The 21,453-nt window shown below is 44.3% G+C and overlaps 1 protein-coding gene across 1 annotated transcript in view; it reads left to right on the top strand.

Moving 5' to 3' along the window:
* Nhej1 (nonhomologous end-joining factor 1) overlaps positions 1-7,055 on the top strand; it is a 102,772-nt gene extending 95,717 nt beyond the window's left edge. Inside the window, exons 6-8 of the mRNA XM_013031214.1 lie at positions 5,160-5,277; positions 5,896-6,014; positions 6,603-7,055. Of these exons, the coding sequence (XP_012886668.1) occupies positions 5,160-5,277; positions 5,896-6,014; positions 6,603-6,677 (312 nt within the window). The 3' untranslated portion in view covers positions 6,678-7,055. The remainder of the gene's footprint in view (positions 1-5,159; positions 5,278-5,895; positions 6,015-6,602) is intronic.
* Positions 7,056-21,453: the final 14,398 nt, after the last annotated feature.

Below are 21,453 nucleotides of genomic sequence, written 5' to 3'. Positions count from 1 at the left end.
TGAGGATGGAGGTTTGAAGCCAGCCTGAACAGAAAAGTTTGTGGGACTCTTAACTCCAATTAACCATCAAAAATTTGGAAGTTGAGCTATGGCTCAAGTGGTAGAGTACCAGCCTTGAGTGTGAATTTTGAAGCCAGATTGCCTAAGTTCTAATCCTGCTTTACCACTTATGAGTTGTGACTAACTACCTCAGCCAAATGGAACCATTACTAGTGCCTACCATTTTCAGTCATTCATAAATAGTTATTGAGCCTCTATCAAGGGGTTATTCTGGATATCAAGGAAACAATAATAAGACAAAAATGGGTTATTATTTAAAATACTTAGGACAGTGCCTGGAACTTAGCCTGGAATTCAGCAATGATATTCTGTTCTAGTACTTTTCTGAGAATAGATACATGGGTAGGATAACCTTTGGCAGCAACTGAAGGACCAGATCTCTGAGACAGGGACAGATACAAGAAGGGCTAAGATAAGATTCTAGATTTGGACTTAGGTCCAGGACAGCACTGGCTTTCATGGCCTTTCACTTCTGGCACTTCGTTTTGAGGTTAAACACATGAGCTGGGTAAAGATCAGCCTGGAAAATTTATGAGTCTGTTTAGTTCTATAGAAAGGGCAGGAGGCAATGACCCTAGACTGCCTAGATTCTACCTAGCCTCCTTGTACAGAATGTACAGTGCCTACCAAGCTGAGTATGAATGACTGCCAGAGGCTATGTGGGCACCAGGAGGAGAGGTCCTAGAAGCTGAAAGAAGGAAAGCAGGGCCAGGGCCCTCTGCCTACTGGAATAGGAGGTAGCTGGGGGATTCAAGAGCAGAACCTTGGAAGGAAAGTGAGGTAGGGCAGAAGTGGCATAGCTTGATAAATTACTTTCCTTCCCTATTTCAAGTCATTCCACAGGGAGTGTTGCCCAAGATGCCTGGTATGATCATTCATTTCGTGATTACTGTTAGAGGCAAAGTTTAGACTCCAGGCTCCTGATTCATTGTCTGTGGTTTCCAGTGAAAGTCCAAGCCTCACTGAAACCTGATGTAACATTGTAAGAAAAAGAAAGTCCAAGCCTGAGGACAGGTTTTATGGAGATAGGATTGGAATAGAAATGAATGTTTTATTTCCTGGAGATGAACAGGTTCTTCAAGGCTGGGCGCTGATAGCTCATGCCTCTAATCCTAGCTACTTAGGAGACTCAGATCTGAGAATCATAGTTCAGAGCTGGCCTGGGCAAGAAAGACCATGAAACTATTATCTGCAAGTAGTCACCAAAAAGCTCGAAGTGAAGCTGTGATAGAGAACCAGCTTTGAGTGAAAAGGCTAAGGGACAGCACCTAGGCCCTGAGTTCAAACTCCAGTACTAGCACCAAAAAAAAAAAAAAAAGAAGAAGAAGAAGAAGAAGAAGTTCTTCAGCTACCACCCTACTCAGGGAAAGATAGCTGTAATCCTAACTGTGGTGTAGCACCTGCTTCATTGTTTCACTTTCTCTTCTCCATTTATTCCCATAGAAGGTTTCAGAGATGAATATCTTCACAGCACAGGAAAGGTGCCCTTGACATGAGATAGGGGCCAGTCTCGTGGGCCAAGCATTCTTGGATCATTTCCCATGTGAGCTGCTGGCATGGATGCTCTTGGGACTGGCTACTTGGCAGGAAACCATGGTAGCTGGCACACATAGGGACAGATGAAGTAGTTCTGGGCCCATTCCAGGATTCTCAAGTGTAGCCAGGTTCAGGACCACTGGATACCATACTCTTTCATCTCATTTTTATTTTGCTTCATTCAGTCTTTAGGCATTGCTTCAGTTCAGTTCAGCCACGTATGTGAAATTAGAATTAGGCAAAGCATACCACAATAAAGGAAGTAGGATTATAGCAGTGCTTCTCAACCTTTGTTGTTGTTGTGATTACCTCCCTAAAAAGCCTTTTAAGCCATCACCGGTGGCTCACACTTGTAATCCTAGCTACTCAGGAGGCTAAGATCTGAGGATCCCGGTTCAAAGCCAGCCAGGGCAGAAAAGTCCGTGAGACTCTTATCTCCAATTAACCAGTAGAAAACTGGAAGTGGGACTGTGGCTCAAGGGGTAGAAGGCAGTAGAGCGCTTGCCTTGAGCCAAAGAGCATAGGGACAGCGCCCAGGCCTAGAGTTCAAGCCCCACCACCAACAAAAACAACAACAACAAAAGCCTTTTAAAATATTTTTCCTAATTATCCCCTCTCAAGAAATTATAATGCCACAGATACATCAAAAATATATTTATGAGCCGGGGGCCGGTGACTCACGCCTATAATCCTAGCTACTCAGAAGGCTGAGATCTGAAGATAGTGGTTCAAAGCCAGCCCGGGCAGGAAAGTCTGTGAGACTCTTAGCTCCAATAAATCACTAAAAAACCAGTGGCGCTGCGGCTCAAGTGGTAGAGCGCTCGCCTTGAGCTGAAGAGCTGAGGGACAGCACCCAAACCCAGAGTTCAAGCCCCACGGCCGAAAAAAAAAAATCTCTTTATGGAGCAGGGAAGGTGGCTTGTGGTAGACTGCTTACCTAGCATGCATGAGGACCTGGGTCCTGCTCCTTGGTATCACATAAACATAAAATTAACAAGAGAAAAATAACCATTAAAATTTTTTTAATCTATTTGAGTCAGACATCAGTGGCTCATGACTGTAATCCTAGTTACTTAGGAGGCAGAGATCTGAAGATTGTGATTTGAGGCCAGCCCAGGCAGATAACGTGGCTAAACACCATCTCCAAATAACCAGCAAAAAACCAGAGCTGAGAGCATAGCTTGAGTGGTAAAACGTTTGCTTATCAAGCTCAAGGCCCTGGGTTCAAACCCCAGTACTGCCAAAAAAAATTTATTTATGTACTATATGTGTTATACATAAAGAGTAACTTTTTATACCCCTCAAAAAACAATTTTGGGGCTGGGAAGGTGACTCAGTGGTAGAGCACTTGCCTTGCAAGCATGAGGCCCTGGGTTCGATTCCTCAGCTCCACATAAGCAAAAAGAAAAAAGCTGGAAGTGGTGCTGTGGCTCAAGTGGTAGAGTGCTAGCCTTGAGCTGAAGAGCTGAGGAACAGCACCCAAGCCCAGAGTTCAGGCCCCACTACCAGACCCAAAAATAAATAAATAAACAAAAAACAATTTTGGGAACTGGGAGTATGGTTTCCAGGCCCTGAGTTCAAACCCAATACTGCAAAAAAGCAATTTTTGTTTGGGGGGCTACACACAATCTCTCATGTCTAAAATCCCAGGAGGAAGAGATGGGTGAATCTTAATTCTGAGCCAGGCCCGAATGCAAATAAAAATAAGGAAAGTATGTGAAACCCTGTTTCAAAATTCAAGGTAGACCAGGCACGAATGGCTCATATCTATAATCCTTAACTACATAGGAAGGTGAAAACAGAAAGATGGTGATTTGAAGCCAGACCAACAGAAAAGTCTTCAGAGTTCATCCCAAAAGGGAAGCTGGATGTGGTGGCATGTGCCTGTGATCCTAGCAACTACAGGAAGCCTGTAGGAGGCGGATCTTGGTTCCTGTGCAGGCCCAGGCAGAAAGGATGGAAAGTGAGAACATATCCTGAAGAAAAAAGTGCAAAACAGGCCTGGATTCATGGTTCAGCTGTAGACACTAGCTTAGCAAACAGAGGCCCTGAACTTAAACCTCAGTTCTGCCATAAATAAAAGTTGGCTCTGGGGACACATATCTGTAATTCCAGCTACACAATGAGGCAGAGGTAGGCGAATCTCTGTAGCCAGCCCTGGACTGGTAAGAGACCATATCTGAAAAATAAACTAAGGCAAGACAAGTTGTGAGCATAACTGAAGTGGTAGAGCAAATGTGAGGCGCTAAGTTCAAACCCCAGCACTACCCCACCATAACAATCACTCCCTTTGGGAAACTATCTCACCTATTAAGGAGGCAGAGATTACTGGAAAAGCACTAGGGGACTGCAGTAGAGAATATAAAATTGCAATAGGCTTCAGAAGTTTTGTTGACTTTATTTCCCATCTCCATAATTTTGTCTTGTTTCTTAGTCTGTTGTTCCTGTGTTGCTCCCAGTCTGCCTGTTCTGGTTTCATCTTTTTTCTCTCTCTGGTGTGAAAGTAAACGATTAAAATAATAAGATTTACAGGGCTTGGAATGTAGGTCAGTGGTAAAGCATTTGCTGTCAAGACCTTAGATTCAGTCCCTGTGGCGGGGGGGGGGGGGGAAGAGGGAAGCAAGGAAGATAGGTTAGTTTTTTTTGAAGTGGGATATACCTGTAATTCCAACACTTTGGAAGCTGAAGGAAGATTGTGAGTTCAAGGCCAGTGTGAGCTATATAATGAGTTGGAGGCCCTCCTTGCTACACTGCCAGACGCTATGGAAAGAAAGAAAGAAAGAAAGAAAGAAAGAAAGAAAGAAAGAAAGAAAGAAAGAAAGAAAGAAAGAAAGAAAGAAAGAAAGAAAGAAAGAAGGAAAGAAGGAAGGAAGGAAAGAAAGAAAGCCAAGCACCTGTGGCTCACGCCTGTAATCCTAGCTACTCGAGAGGCTAAGATCTGAGGATGATAGTTCAAAGCCAGCCTGGGCAGGAAAGTCCATGAGACTCTTACCTCCAATTAACCACCAGAAAACCATGTGGCTCAAGTGGTACAGTGCTTGCCTTGAGCTGAAGAGCTCAAGGACAGTGCCAAGGCCCAGAGTTCAAGCCCCACTACCGACAAAAAAAAAAAAGTAAATAAACTGTACAACTCAGAGACACTTAAGGAAGATGATTCTTTACAACAACCTTCAGAGAAGCCCTCTCTTTGAGGAGGCAGGGGTGAAGGAAGAGTCCAGAGACCTGTGAAGAATTCATGTGAAAACATAATATACTGAGTGGAGGAAGTAGAAATAGATGATGTCTGGAGTTGCCTTTTTGAAGGTACCACCCAGGAAATCTTTATTTTTGGTGTACTTGGGGTTGAACTCAGGGCCATGCACTTTCTAGGCAGGCGATCTACCACTTGACTTATGACCCAAGGCCCTCAGAAGTTTTTACATGGTGCCTGCAGGTTTGGGTGTGGGTGACCAATAGTGAATCTAGCTGCATTATGGGTTGATAGCAGTTCTGACAGTAGAATGATATCAGATTCCTTTTCTCTGGCTAGACAGACCAAAGATAGTATTTCTTCTCCTCTATAGAAATTACCAGAGGCATGTAGCCTTGGTGATGGAAAGCCATTTGTCACGAATCTTCAGAGTTTGTATGTAGCAGTCACCAAACAAGAGGTCCAAGCAGCACAGAAGTTTCAAGGCACTGGTGAGTAGCTCCAGACATACCTGATCTGCATGGGATTAGAGTTAAGCTCTAGGTTTGTGCTGTCCAATATATGAAGCGTTAGCCACATTATTAATTAAACTAATAAGAATTAAGGGCTAGGGACCTAGCTCAAGTGATAGAGCACTTGCCTGGCATGTTCCACGCCCAGAATTTAATCTCTCACCCACCCTACCCCTGAAATTTAATTGAATAAATAAAATTGAAGTAAAATAGAAAATTTATTCTCGCATGTGTTCTAGCCACATTTCAAGCACTCAGTCAATGGATGTGGCCTGTGGCACTAGCCTAGGTTCTTAGGGGTTAGTGAGAGTCAGTGCAAGATTAATCCCTCTACCAACAGGTATCAGAGAATGTGTAGAGGAACAGTTGGCCTCTTTTAAGTCAAGGAAATTCTCATCCTTTCTGCTGAAAGTGGGCCTGGTGAATCTTCATAGAAACAGCTTTCCAAAATTCATCTAGAACTATTTGTGTTACTCTTGTCTGTTAATATATTCATGCCAGAGTTTGGCCTTTCTCTGCATGCCTGGTAAATGCTAATGTCTTCCTGGTAGGATAAGGCCATTTCCCCCTATCTTTTCTTGATCTTTCCGGTTTCAGGAGAAACTCAGATCTCAAGCAGCACCTCCCCTCGAGGAACTGATAGCCAACTTCTGAACCAGCCAGAACAGCCGGTCTCTGCAGCTCCAGCCTTCCTAGCACCTGAACACCAGGCCATGGTGAGTCCCATGCAAGCGCCTTCCTGGGTGCTCTTCTCTGTGTGTATATGTACATACACACACATACACATTTTGTTTTCTGTTACTGAAGGTAGAACTCAGGTCCTCACACTTGCTAGGCAAACCTAATACTTATGCCCTACTCAGTCTTTTTGCTTTTAGTGTATTTTTCAGATAGAGTATCATATTTTTTGCTTGGGGCTGACATAGGACCTCGTCCTCCCCTTTCCATTTCCCAAGTAGCTGGCATTACAAGTATGTACCAGCATACTTGGCCCCTCGCTGGGTAATATTGAGGGTCGTGAGCAGCTTCCAAACTGTGGAGAATACTGGTTTCTCTTTTGGCTCCTTCTGAGTGATGAACCTGGATTCCTTGTTTTCACCTTATCTTGCTTCTAGTCCTTGAAATGTGCTTGGTGGAGAAGGTGGGTATGTAACTCTTACTTAGAGTCTTAGCTGCTTACTGCCTGATACAGACTTCAAAACAATTATGTCAGATATTTCAAGAAGGTCTCATCCTAACTAGGAGCCCTGGAAGGAAAAATGGTTCTTTCTTAGCTTTTATTAATTTGTGTTCCTTTTTTCTAGAGTGCTTCAGACTCTGTACAGAAACCTCAGCTGTCAAAACTCAAAAGGAAGAAGCCAAGGGGGCTCTTCAGTTAACCTGTCATGTTCTCAGATGTTGAGGATGAACCAGAACAGCTTCCCAGCATCACCGGGAAAGGAGTTGGAATGGCAGAGTATCTCTCAAACAGAGTTTGTTGAGCATGGTTCATGTTGACAGGCCCATCTGAATGGGAAGCTTGACTCCAGCCTACTAGGCATTGGCCTTCCCTGTTTGAATGGAAGCCAGTCTTATACCCTTCTCTATTTTCAGTGGAGGCAATCCAGACCCAGGAACTTACCTTGAACTTTAGGTATATAGAGCAAGTCCACCAGAAGATACAACACGCTAATAAGGAAGCCTCGTCTACCTTTCTCAGGAGTCCTTAGCCAGACCCAGATGTTCCTCAGGGACCCACTTCTCCCTTCAGCACAGAATAAAAGCACTCACACTCCTCTGCTTTAGTTATTTTGGGTGCTAGAGATGCTTTGTTTTATTATTTTATTTTTATGTGTTTATTTTTGGTGTTGGCATCATGCATGCCGGGCAAGTGCTCTCATCACTGAGATACCCTCCAGCCCCTACTCCCTTGCTTTTGAGGTTACTTGTCTCTAGAACTTACAGGCCACCTCACCTCCCTAGGCCTTATTGTTGTCTCTGGGCAAAGTCTGAGCCCTCAGATTCTTCCTAAGCATCTCTACTGTGGTCTGAACTGTCACATTCAAAAATCTTGATCTTGAGAATTCTCTCCATGGTGTTTACACAAGACAGATAGACTGCTGCTCTCCTTTGCTAAACTTGGATTGTATTTTCCTGTCTGCTTCCAAGGCATAGATAAAAGATTAAACCCCGGGGTCAGATTGATATTACACAGCTTCTAGCCCTAGGATGGATGGGAGATCCCATGGATGTGACAAGTAGGAATTTCACTTTCTCATTATCTACTCCAGTTCAAGTAATGTTCTAAGTGGAACTAGAATGACAGGGAATAGGAAATGACCCCTGGGGTTCTCTGGGACAACAGAACAAATAGTACCTGGCAGAAAGAAGTGTAAAGGTTGCGTAATAAAGGCAAATCTGAGACAGTCACTCTTGGGCAAAGCAGATACAGTCCCTTGACCTTCTCGGCCAGGTCTTTCTCTATAGTGAGACCTTGGAGAGATCGGAATGAAAGTGAACTCCAGTGTACTAAGAACCCTTAGGTGGAGATGGGAGTCAGGAGCAGATGCAGCGGTCTTTTCTGGCCTGCTTATTTTGATGGTTTCCTAATGTATCTATGTATTCTCTCGCACTGGGACCATTGTTTCTTTACTGATATCCAGCCATGGGGGAGAGGACCATCCTAGTGATAATAAAACACAAATCATAATAAGAACACCAGCTATTACTGGTTAACTGTTATTACTGTCTCACATTTATTGAGCAGTTAACATAGACATAGCCTGTCTAGTAGGCACCTGAATCTTCAGTGACTACAAGGAAGATACCATTAACTTACCAGGAAGTGATTAAGAGACTTAGAAAAGGTCCCTCAGCTAAGGTGACAGCCAGAATTTGACATCAGACAGCTGAGTTGTTGGGTTTTTTTTCCTTTTCAAAGTTTTAGCCAAGATTTATTTTACTATAACAGGGTTAAAGTAAGGAGAAATAGAAGAGAGACATTTCCTGCTCCCCAGGCAGGAAATGGGGAGTTAAAGACTCTTGACAGCTGAGTTCTTAACAACATTATTATATACATTACTGAAAACCCTTTTTAGGAGGGCTGTGAGTCTTCTGCAGTATCCACCTTTATCCTACAACCCTGTCTTCTTCCAGTACATATTCTCCTCCCTGTGGGCTCTTCAAGGCATGAGACCCCTGAGGACCTCAAGGCTGACATCTTTGCTTTTCCCTTCTACCAGGCCTCATTCCCTGCTACTGATCACTTTTCTTTACCTACACACCACAGCACCTGGGTTGTGCCCTGGGAACTACCTTTTTCAAAGCAAATTGGAAACTGTAATCAAATACATTATCAGGTGGTACACTTGGTCTTTTAGTTTTTGGAATCATTTAGTTAGCAAAATCTCAGGGTATATGCAGCATAAGAGCGTAGAGAAAGTGGTTGATGAAAATAGGGGTTCTTCCCTTGGGTGATCCCTCTGCCTAAATAGCAGTCTTAAGTAGGCATCTTTTATGCCAGGAAGTCCAAGAGCCTGTGAATTTCCTAAAATTCTAAGGACAATCCTAAGAGCATAGTCTCCCATTCATACTCTCATAGTATTGTAGGACTTCTTCAAAAGGTTAAGTAAGAGTGTGCCTCTTAACCTTCCCATCCACTGCCCCCTGTGTTCCTGAAAGTTGCTCCCTCTATAGAGGTATTGCTTAGCTGCCTCTTTAGGGGAACATTGCTGCCAGAGGCCCAGACTCAGGCATCCCTGCCCTAAAGCCCTTACCCTTGAGAAGGGGTGGTGTTTGAAAATCATTCATCTCAGGGCAACTCCAGGGAAATCCCTGCTTTGACAAATTGGCCTAGCCAGGCTGTATCCAGCCCTGCCCCCCTGACTTGGGCCCCTCCCTGAGGCCCCTAGCCTAGCCCAACCCCCACTCTGCATGCACATAAAAGGGTCGAATTCTCGTGGCTGCTCCATAAATTTTATTCCGTAAATATTAGTTTTCCCTGTGTTTAATAAAGCGGTGGCCCACCTCCCCGCCTACCCGCCCGCTCCCCGGGGCCGGGGCTGGGGCCAGGGCTGGCTGGTGGGAGAAGGGACTCTTTCAATTGCTTTGGAGTATTTTTAGAAAAAAAAATAATATAAGGTGGTTTACACGAGCAAGCCAGCAAACCAGGAGCAGGACTGGGACCTCGAGGAAGTTCCTGCAGCAGCTCGACCTAAAAAGTAGAGAAATAGCGCCACCTAGGTTGCAAGGCCTACTTGGCCTGGCTGGCCGGTCCCTCAGTCAGCTGGGGCAGGCATGCTCTTTGGCTGGAAGAGAAACCCTCCTCCCTGCGCGTGAGGTGGGAAGGACCCCCTTACCTCATGCTTCACAGGGTTTCCCCGCAGCCCTTAAAAGCAGAGCCCATGTTGGATTCTGGAAAATCCCACCAAAATCGTTCGTGCTGCTGCTGCTGGGCACTACATCCAGAAGTGTTTCCAAGGGATACTAAAGTTCCTGAAGAGAGATGGGTGGAGAGGGGAAGAAGAGAGAGAGGGATGGAAAGACTGGGAAGGAGGATGAATCTAGTCTCTGGTTCCTTGGATGTAGGGTAGCAAGGACTAAGATCTGTGCTGCTGTGCTCTGGACTGGTACAGTCCAGCCTATTCCACCCGAATCCTTCCAGGTCTGCTGCAAGGCCCATACTGTGGGCACTGAGGGAGAAGAGATGCCCCCCATTTCTGATTTTTATCCTGTGGTACCTCTGGACTCCTTTCTTTGGACTCTGGTTTTATCCTGTGGTACCTTTGGACTCCTTTCCCTCCTGTTCACCTAAGGCTCCCATGTCCCAACCCTTTACCTCCTCTCCAGCCCAGTTCTCTTGGGAGCCCTTGTGTACTTTGTGCAAAGATGGCCGCTAGAATGGTGGTGTGGAGGGCTGTGCCTGTCCTGGTTCTTAATTGCTCTCATTCCCAATGTTATCATCAGGGACAATTTCTTTTCCCCATTTATTTTGTCTATCATTTTCTTCTAGGGAAACTAGATATCAAAACTGGGAAGACTTGTTCCAAAGAGTCTAGGGGATACCTAAATGATCTTAACAATCCTTCCTCTTGGCCTGAGCGCACTTATTCTACTTACCTCTCACTAGCATGTCACTGATACAATCTGTGTTAACAGCCCCATTTCCTATGTGGGTTTTTTTTTTTATTTGTTTTCCTCCTTTCATTAGATTATACTCCATGAGAAGAGAGTCCTTTTTTTAGCCCTAACTTAGAAAAAAAAAGTCACAATGATGATATTATAATATAATGGGTACAATTTTTAGTTAACTAGGTTTCCAAACCATCAGGATATTTTTTACCCCCTCGGCTTTCTCCTGAGTAGTTTGAATCATAATATTCCTCAGAAAGACACTCTTTTTCAAAAGGAGTGTCATTCTAAAGGAAGCCACCAAATTCAGACTTCAAGAACCATGGTTGTGGGCTGAAAGTATGTCTCAAAAGATAGAATGTTTGCCTAGCAAGTACATGGCCCTCAATTCAAATCTCAGTACTCCCCAAAGAAATCATAGCTGCTAGTCCTTATTACCACCTCTTATACCTGTATGGGCTGGAAAAAAATCTAATGGATTATACGAGGCCCCTAGACATGGAGGGAGACACAGAAAAAGGAGCTGTGGGCTAGGGCTGAGGGTTCTAGATTGCTGTGGTCCCCTGGACCCTCAGGATGCTACTACAGGACACTCAGCATGTCCAGGAATCCTTATCACTCCAGACACTTCTGTGTTCTCCTGGCAGCTTGGACTGGGCCTAGGGAATCTCTCTCTTTATCTTTCATTCCAGAACCCTTTAAAGAATACTTAACTCTTGTGTGTGTGTGTGTGTGTGTGTGTGTGTGTGTGTGTGTGTGTTGCTGGGGATCAAACTCAGGGCACTGTGCATGCTAGGTTAGTGTTCTACCACTGAGCTACAGCTTTGCTGATGCTGTTTTTATGGAGGTCCTTTATGCAGCCCCTCATTTCTGGAGTCTCACTTCTCTACCTTGGCATGTGAGATGCCATTAGGCAACATTATTTTTCTGAGCTAGGAAGTCCTATCCCCACTCAGTTTTGCTATCTGGAGCCCAAGAGATCTCGTGATACTTTCTACACCCTTGAACCTCTTTGAATGAGTATTGGCCCCTGGGCACCCAATTCTCAAGGATTTCTGAGAATCTGGACCAGCCTACCAGGGGAACCCGGAAGAGGCATTGAAAGAACTCCAGGGTGTGGGGAGCACACAGGCATTGACTCACCTGGGAAGATTGTGCCAGGATTACTTACTTGTCCTGCTGGGCAAGGGCCAGGAGTTAAAGGAGCAGGCAGTGCCACTCTTCCTCCTCTCACTTCAGAGCCCCAAAACAGTGGCAGGGCTGGAAGCGGAGAGCCAGGCTTGGGGGCTGCTGGGAGTCCCTTCTGAAATCTGGGTGTTGTATTTACTTTTTCATATTGGCAGCTGGAAGGGGAAGCCCATCCCAGCTCGGCATTGTTGTCTAACATGGTTAATCAGATCCTATAATCCTGCTGTGGAAATATTGGGCCTCACTCAAAACAATAGAGACCAAGAATATTGTGGTTAAATTTCAACCAACTGCCTCCCTGGCCTGTTTGCCTAACCCCTACCCCCCTCTCTCGGGCCAGAGTCCTCCCAGCTTTATGGACCCCTGATAGGATCGACAGCCAGTCAGAAATCGGTGACAGGAGAGGGGAGAATGGAGTAGGGGAAGGGCATTCCTTTTGACTGGCACTCCATCCTGCCTTTCCTTCCCCCTTCAGTCCTTAAAAGATGGCCAGGGGGTAGTAAAAGGAGGTAGAGCTGATATGGAAGCCCTGTAAGTGTGGGTCTTTGCTTAGGCTAAGAACAGTACTGCTGGGAATCAGGGATGGTAAAGAAATCCCTTATTTAAAAAAAAACAAAGGGGGGGGGGAGCAAAAAAGATTTCAGCCATAGGAAAAAAGAAAGACTACTAGTTTCATTTATTATTGCCACCTGATGCTGCCAGGGCACGAAGCAATACCAGTTGTCTTGGCTTCTAGGTGGAGGAATGAGAAGTCACTAATTGGGGTTAAGGTAGTGCTGTCACTAAAGATTTTCTGTTTTATTAGTAACCTACTATAACAGCAAAATTAATACTAATATTCTGATGATCTATGAAGATGATACTGATGACCAATTTGAGTGGTTTTCTTGTGATGGTTGTGTCCATTGTGTTGCTCTCTTTAATAGCTATGAACTGAATTAGGCAAGATAATTTAAATAATTATCAATAGCAGGACAAAAAGAGTGAACCATTTTGGAAGATCAAATGGTATGACTTTCAATCCAAAAATGGAAAAAGATAGCATCTGGCATTGGGCTAAATGAGAAGTTTAACATGGTGACATATTCAACAAGAGCAAGACAATTTCCTCTTGCAAATGCCAGACTTCCCAGCTTGTGAAGTGGCCAGGTCTAGATTTGTACTTGATTGTCACATTTTGCCTATGCGCAGAGCACACAATTTTTTGCAGCCACCCTGCTTTTGGAGGTGTCACCAGTCAATGAGGTGAAGTACAGTGAGGCCCCAGTTCCAGCACTGTGGACTATTGAACGGTCAAAGTGTAATGCACTTTTTTTTTTAGGATTTGAAGAATGAAAATAGCAGAACCGTGCCAAATGAAACTATTAATCTGTTCATATAGAGTTGGATGGTGTAACAGCAGAAAACCTTTGAAGATGTTTCTTTCCAAAGGTGCTACCTGATGATCCAGAGACTGGCATGGCTTGTGTGGGTCATTTCTCAAAGCTATGTGAAGCAGGGACTGCTTGGAAGTAGCTGAGCTTCCCACCAAGAAGGGCACTGGGGAAGCAAGTATGGACTAGAAGGGAGAATCTAAGGTGTACAGATGCTTCTGGTTCAGAATCTCCAAAATAGGGCTGGGAATGTGGCTTAGTGGTAGAGTGCTTGCTTAGCATTCATGAAGCCCTGGGTTCAATTCCCCAGTACCACATAAACAGAAAAAAAAAGGCCAGAAGTGGCTCAAGTGATAGAGTGCCCAGGCCTTAGTTCAAGCCCCAGGACTGGCAGAAAAAGGGGGGGGGGCAAAATAGCTTCATGGCTAACTGAAACAGCTAGAGAAGCTGGTGCCAAAGCAATGTAAAAATGATGGAATGCATGGCAACTTTTAAACAATGTGGACAATTATGGAAGAAGTCAATGGGAAGAAAGCCCTGTGCACAAGCTATAAGGAATAGCTTACATTTCTGAGCAGGAAGGCAGGATGTAAGAAGACAAATGGGGGGCTGGGAAGGTGGCTCAGTGGTAGAGTGCTTGCCTTGCATGCATGAGGCTCTGGGTTCGATTCCTCAGCACCACATAAGCAAAAAGAAAAAAAGCCAGAAGTGGCACTGTAGCTCAGGTGGTAGAGCACTAGCCTTGAGCTGAAGAGCTGAGGGACAGCGCCCAGGCCCAGAGTTCAGGCCCCATGACTGGAACAAAAAAAAAAGACAAATGGTTGGTTGGACCTCATGTTGTTCATAGATTTGAATTACAAATGGGAGAATCCACCAGGAAAAAATTCCAGACCAGTACAAAGGAATTCAAAGCAATAGGTTTTTCTGGCAAGTTGAGAATAAACAACAACAATGAACAAACAAAACAGGAGTGCTTAACCATGTGTTAAGTCATGTATTTCTTGAGTGTTTACTAACATCCACCAACAGGGGCATTGTGCTACTTGCTTTACGGCCCCAAAGGCATACTCACCACTTCTGACAAACCTACAAGTTAAAGTTATTATTGAAAGGATAGATTTTTCCTCCAATTTTTTCAAAGTGCATGAAATAGAAAGCGAGACTACGATGATAGCCCCTTTATTTTCTTTCTTTCCTTTCTTCCTTGCATCCTTTTTTCCTTCTTTCCTTCCTTCCTCCCTCCAACTCCCTCTCTGTTATTTAAATTACATGCCTGTAATCCTATCTACTGAGGAGGTGAAGGCCAGAGGATTGAGAGTTCCAGACCATCCCAGGGAAAGTTGGTGACTATCTAAAACACAAAATACAAACTTTTTAAAAAGACCAAGGACATGTCTCAAGTGGTAAGAGCACATGGCATGTACGAAGCCTTATTATCCTAGTAGTCTTAAAAATATAATAAATATAAAATCAAATTTCAAAAAGAATTCTACATACACTTACTGTTTTGTGCCTACTCCTACCGAACAAAGTTGTGCTTACTCAGATTTACGTGTCAGTACTGAAATCCCTTTAAAGAGTAAATCATTTTCCACTCTGAGCTTCCTACAAATGGAAAACTACCCTTCTAGTGAGAAATTAGAAAGTCAAGCTCACACACCCTCGCCCCTCGCCCTCCCTTAGCTTTGTCTTCTTCAGTCACAATGATCTCTGCTCTGTCTCTAACGTGCTAGGCATGGCAGAGGCCTTGCTCTACAGTGTTCCATTTGCTTAGAATGTTCTTTCCCTAGATGTCCACTCAAGTGAAACCTTCGCTTCTTCTAGGTCTTTGCTGAAACTGCCCCTTCTCAATGAGCTCTACAATGACCACTCTACTTACTGGGCAAGCTGCCTGCTGACCTTTCCCTCCCCCCACAAGCTGGCTGACTGAGTATTAAAAGAATAGTAGCACCCCCCCCCTTACTGAACATTCACTGAAATAGTATTTTCCAAGATTTTCTCTTAAGCAAATAATTTCTTCCCAAATAGAAACACTGGGTGGAACTAAAGCTCATGAGAAGGTCCATATATGGAAATACATTTATATGTATGTCTTTCTGTCCATCTATAAGGTAAGAGTTTCCCACTGTCTTTCCCCTCTGACTTTGAGGGGCAAACACTCTCTTTGTAACAAGTTCTGTTGGCTTTCTTTACCTTTTCAAAGTCATCAAAGCAAGGTCTGTAATGCCAGAGTCTCTCTGAAGTGCCTTGTAATGAGCTTATTGTTTGACCAAAGGTAACTTGACATTCCCATTTCTAATCAATAGCTAGCTTTCAAAGCATTGTTAGTTTTGAGTGGCTCTAATTGGATCTCTAAATGTGTTCTGGACTGATGTGAGAGTTGAAAGACACGCATGCTTCCATATGGGCCAAATTTGGTGGAAGTGCACTACTCTCCAAAAAAAAATCAACGGTAGAAGTCAGAGTGATCCCAACCAGTTGGTCAGAGTGTGAGAGCTTGAAAGCCCAAGTAGGTGACAACTTTTAAAAGGGAAAAACAGTTCTTTAGATTTCACAGAGAGAATGACTGACTTGAAGGGAGGTCAGCAAGCCAGCATGCTTGCCCTAGGAGTCACTCCAAGAACCCATTGTGGAGCCAGGCGGGCCTAGATTCCGGCTCCCCCTCCCTGGTGCCCAAGTTCTGAGCCTTGCACCATCTCACAACTGTTTTCCTCGTTTGTAAAAATTAAGACAATGGTGTGAACTTTGTAAGACTTTTGTGAAGGTTTATGAGATGGTGTTGGGTTCCTCCCCACCCCTTATTTTTTTGTCAGTCATAAGGGCTTGAATTCAGGGGCTGGGCCCTGGCCCTGAGCTCTTTTTGTTCAAGGCTAACACTCTACCACTTTGAACCACAGCTCCACGTCCATTTTTCTGGTGGTTAATTGGAGATAAGAGTCTCATGGACTTTCCTGCCTGGTTTTGAACCTTGATCCTCAGACCTCAGCCTCCTGAGTAGCTAGGATTACAGATGTGAGCCACCAGCACCTGGCTAGGTCCCCTCTTTATTAGGTCCTCCCTCTTGGGTCTTCATCATTGCTAGGGTTGTCATCTTTACTTGGGCCACACCCACTTCTGAGGATCCTCTTCCTTTGCAGTCTTTCCCTCCTTCAAAAAATGAATTAAAGAGCTGGGAAGGAGGCTCAGCGGTAGGGTGCTTGCCTTGCATGCACATGTCCATGACTGACAAAAATTAAAATAAAAATGAGTCAAGCCAGGTGCCAGTAGCTCACACCTGTAATGCTAGCTACTCAGGAAGCTGAGACCTGAGAATTGCAATTCGAAGGCAGCACAAGCAGAAAAGTCCCCGTGAGACCCTTATCTCCAATTAACCACTTAATAACCGAAGGTGGTATTGTGGCTCAAGTGGTAAAGAGCTAGCCTTGAGCACAGAGAGGCTCAGGGACAGCACCCAGGACCTGAGTTCAAGCCCCACAAACAACAACAACAAAAAAGATTCAAGCCCAGTTCTGGTGGTTCATGCTTGTAATCCTAGCTACTCAGGAGGTTGAGATCTAAGAATCACAGTTCAAAGACAGCCCAGGTAGGAGTCTGTGAGACTTTAATCTCCAATTAGCCAGCAAAAAGCTGGAAATAGAGATGTGGCTTAAGTGGTAGAGTACCAACTTTGAGTGAAAAAGCTAAGGGACAGCACCCAGGTCCTGAGTTCAAGCCCCAGTACTGGCACATAAAATAATATTTCAGGATTCAAGTAGTAGAATACCTACTGATTTTGTCTAAAAAGTTGCTAACATTGGGCTAATTGTTTCTTAATTCCATATCTCTCTGGGTTAAATTCATCTTATCTATTAACCTATCTAGTTTATAACACACTCTTGTAGACTCATTTATGAGTGGCATTTGTGACTTTGTAATTGCCTTTTATTGTAATGATTTATCTGGAAAGTTAAATAGTAAATTCCTTGAGGACAATAACCATATCTTCTACTTTGCTGTTTGCCTTTGCTTTCCCCCTGTGGCTGTTATGGTACTGTGTCAAGGCTGATGCTCCTGCAGGGACTCCTAATCACCACTGTTGTGTGGGGACGCACCCCTGAGACTCTGGTGTATTTCCCTCCCACAGGCAATAGGAACCAGAGTGAGTGAACCCAGCAGAGGATAATTTTACACACTTATACTTGACCACCCTCTGAACAACTCTACCTTGGTTTTTGTTTTCTTCTTTCTCACATGCTTTTCTTTTTTTTTCTTCAAAGATAGGGTGTCCCGCTGAGGGACAGCACCCAGGCCCAGAGTTCAAGCCCCACAAAAAAACCAGATAGGGTCTTCCTATGTATCTCAGGCTCACCTGGAACTTGTCATCCTCCTGCCTCAGCTTCCCAAGTGCTGGGATAGCAAGAGTGTACCACTGTGCTTGGCATTGGGCATTATTCCCTCTCTCTTTCCCTCCCCTCTCGTTAAGGTACTGGGGCTTGCACTCCAGACTTTGTACTTGCCGGCAGGTGCTATACTACTTGGGTTATGCCTCCAGCCATTTTTCCTCTGGTTATTTTCTTTTCTTTTCTTCTTTTTTTGTTTTTTTTGCTGGTATCAGAGTTTTCACTCAGGGTCTCATACATGCTCAGCTTGTGCCCCTCCACTTGAGCCTTGCCTCCAGCCTGACTTTTGGAGATGGCTCCTCACTGACTCTTCTGCCTGCGGTAGCCCCCAATGGTCATTCTCTGGATCTTAGCCTCTCTAGTAGCCGTGATGATAGACATGAGCCACCAGCACCTGGCTTGCTCACTTCATCTCTTTGTTGGGGCTTTCTACTGTAGTTGTGATGACAGGCACCCAACACCACACACAGTTTTTTTTTTTTCTATTGAGATAGTCTCTCAACCGTTTTACCTGGACCCATCAGGAACTCCCATCCTTCCTGTTAAATGACAGGTGCAGGCCATTGTACCCAGCTATTGGTTGGAATGGAATCTTTTGCCCAAGCTGGCCATGAACAGTGATCCTCTTGATCTTTGCTTCCTGAGTAGCTAAGATCACAGGTGTGGACCACTGGCACCCAGTGCATTATTCTCATTTTATAGATGCAAAAACAAACAAACAAAAACCAACATTCAGAGTAATCACACAGGTAGAAGGTAGCCAAGAAAGAGTTCAGATATGCATCTGCCACCTCCAGGTCTAGAGCTCTATCCACCTGGTCAGGATTGTTGTGCTTTGAATCACTGGAGGATAGTTGACTAACTGCAGTCCTGAAATTTGCCTGATTGTGGCTCAATTTTGGGCTTGAAGCTATAGTGATCTGGTCAAGAGGCAGAATTAGGAGAAGAAGAGTAGCTGAGTATAGAGGTTTAAGTCTAGGTAGTTCATATGTGTGGGGGAATATATATATTGCACATTTATAATTATACATATAAACATATGTTCTATAAGTACACTATATTTGTATTGTACTGTTAAATTCAGATTGACTACAAATACTAACATAAAGGAGGCTAGGGATATAACTCAGTAATAGAGTGCTTCTTAGAATGTGTGAGGCCCTGGGTTCAATTGCCACAAAAAGAAGTTAAAAAAAGAAGAGAGGAAAATATTAACATAAAACATAAGAATCTATTAAGCAGGTGCTCTTGTACTTTCCTCCTTTTCAACTCATTTTTTCTAACTTTGTCTTTTATAGACAAAAATTAATTATACTATCCACAGCAATACAGTTTTCTTCTTTTCAAATTAGAACTTATTATTGAGTAGAAGACAGGTAAGGGTGAGGAAAGAATGAGTTTGCCAATAGGTCTAGGTCTCAGGTTTGAGGCAATAAGGGCACCTTGTCACTCTGTCACTGCCACTTACTGCTAAAGATGAGGTCAAGAGCTGTTCCAGACCATTGGAGCCTCCATGCAGCAAAGCACTGCTTAGTTCTCCAATGTGACTACTGGCAGAGCTTGGCAGTGATCTGGGCGGGCGGGGGTGGGGGGGCATCTAGATTTGTTTAATAAGTCTAAGAGACTGACCCCGGTTCAAAAGCCACCCTACATCAAAGAACATAGGCAATCAAGAAATGTCCCAGGCTTGGACTGAGAGAGATGCTACTACAGAAATCATGATTTTTTTTTTTAAAAGCTCCTTCACAGATCTACTTTTGTAGCTCAGATCTTGAAGCCTGGTTGTCCTATGAGTATAGTTTTGGAGCTCTGGGTTCAAATTTTAGGTGTGGTCTAAAAATCACTGCAGGCAACTTATTTTATCTCTAGAGCTTTGGGTTGTAGATTTGTTAAAATTAGAAGTCTAATTGCCAGGGATGGGGGTCAGGGGTGTAGCTCAGTGCTAGAGCTTAATGTATGTGTTTAGGCCCTGGGTTCAATCCTTGGCATGCGCGTGTACGCACATACATACACAGTGCACAGTGATACAGAGGATTGTGGAGATTCTACTAATTAGATAAATCATCTAACAAAGAGCAAAGATTTAGTTCTTGTAAACCTTTATCATGGGTCTCTTCCAATGCACACCTGATTACTGCTAAGTGGTGAGCCTGGCAGAGCGAAGCCCAAGCTCCATAAATATATCTGATGCCAGCTGCACCCACACCTTATAATTCTTTTTTAACATTGATCGTATCTTTACAGACGTATTTGATAGGATAAGAATCATGTTCAAGGGAGGAAAGATGGCAGAACAAATGGCAAAGCTAATAGATGGATATACATTAGAACCTTGGAGACAGAATCTTAAGGAAATGAACTTTCACTTGGAGAAAGGGAGATTCAAAATGAATTTTAAAACCATGTATATGAGATACTAAGCAGGACATTTGCCCTAAGCCTTTAGACCACAAAAAAAAAAAAAGAAAGAGAAGAAAACAGTTGCATTTGTATTACAGAGGGAGGGAGGAAGAATGATTGGATTTAAAGACAAAGTTCTTTAAAATTTATTATTAAAAACTGGTGTTGTCAACTGCAGAAGACTAAGAGTTTTCTTGTGGGATTCTATTGAACAGTTTGCTTTCAAAGGTGTTGACCTGCTAAGTAGTTTCCCCCAGATATCTGAGGGAGGGAGTAGGGAGCAGAAGAAATGAAGAATAGTGTAGGGATGATTTTTGAACTCTGGAAAATAGTTGAAGCTCTTGGAAAGATTTCAAGTAGCAAAAAAATAAAATAAAATAAAAATTCAAATAGCATTCATCTCCTGAATTTCCTTCTGTGGGCCTCAGTTTCCTTTTCTGTAATATCACATGTTTGGATTCAGCTCTCTTTTGAGTCCCTTCCAATTCTGAAAATGTGTTCACAAAATGGATCCTGAGAATGTTAATAAGTCTATGAAAAGCTACATCTGCTCACAAGCCAGACTGTGATGAATGAGACCTGTGCGCAGAAAGGTGTTGAAGTCCTTGCTTAGGTGAGGGTTGGGGCCAGGTAACCCTGTGGGTTTGAACCCCTGTTCCTCCGCCAGTAGATTAGCTATTTCTCTGAACTTCAATATCCCACTCGTATTGGGGATAATAGTAGTCCATTTAGCTGTTGTGAGTTTAGGTTAAGTAATACAAGCACAACACAGAATAATTATCCTTAATAGCTCCTGGAAGTCAGGGACAGAGGGACCAACAAGATGTATTAATATTGGAAAAACAAGAATTTTAAAGCTGCTTATTTCTTAGGTTTTTATGTCTGTCTTTATTGAATTTGTAGGTATGTTGCTACAAAACCAGATCGTTTGCTGTTGTGGTGCTGATGGCTTTTGCCTTTATCACACTTGTCTCCTCCTTGTTTTGACAATATGCATCTCCACTCATTCCACTGTGCTGAATGCCCTGTTAAAATACCTGGTCTATGTCCACTTCTCTAGAGACCTGTACATGGTCTCTGTCCTTTTTTATTTATTAAAGGAGAACTACGAGAGTGATCATTTCACAGGGTTGGTACGTGTGTGGCTTTGGGTCCTTAAGCCATTTCTTGGCAAGTCCCAATGGGTAGTCTGGGCTCCTGGGAATCCTAGAGATGTCCCCATTTTTAGCTGCTCTTCTCCTCGTCTTGGGCTCTCCGGGTCCACCTTCGTCCTAGGAAACCCCTCTCTGGCTCTTCCAGAAAGCAAAAAAGCGGCACTGTCCACTCGCAGTCTCATCCCCGACAGGCCGAGAGGTGTTCACCGGCTGGATTCAGAACCAAGCTGAGGGAAGGGCGCGTGGCCTGGGCCAGGGTGGAGCAGCAGGTTATGCGCGCGTCTGGCCTTGGGGTTTGCTTCCCCGCAGGGGACACTGTAGGCGGCCGTGCGTGCGCTCCGTCCACTGCCGCCGCCTCCCCCCCGCCCCTCGTGTCCGGCCGCGCAGTGGGTTGCGGTCTCCGTGGGGGTGGGTGGCAGCGCCTGTCCTCGAGGTTTGCGTCTGGCGGGGCTCCCCGGAGCTGCGAGGAGCCCAGAGGCGAGGCCAGGGCGGGGTGGGGCGCGTCCGGGCGGGGAGGACAAACGCAGGCCGTGCAGGGGGCGCGGAGGGCAG

The sequence above is a fragment of the Dipodomys ordii genome, unplaced genomic scaffold, assembly GCF_000151885.1.
Source record: "Dipodomys ordii isolate 6190 unplaced genomic scaffold, Dord_2.0 Scaffold1, whole genome shotgun sequence".
Taxonomy (NCBI): Eukaryota; Metazoa; Chordata; class Mammalia; order Rodentia; family Heteromyidae; genus Dipodomys; species Dipodomys ordii.
The sequence above is the reverse complement of the archived record's forward strand: the minus strand, read 5'-3'. Positions and strand labels throughout refer to the sequence as shown.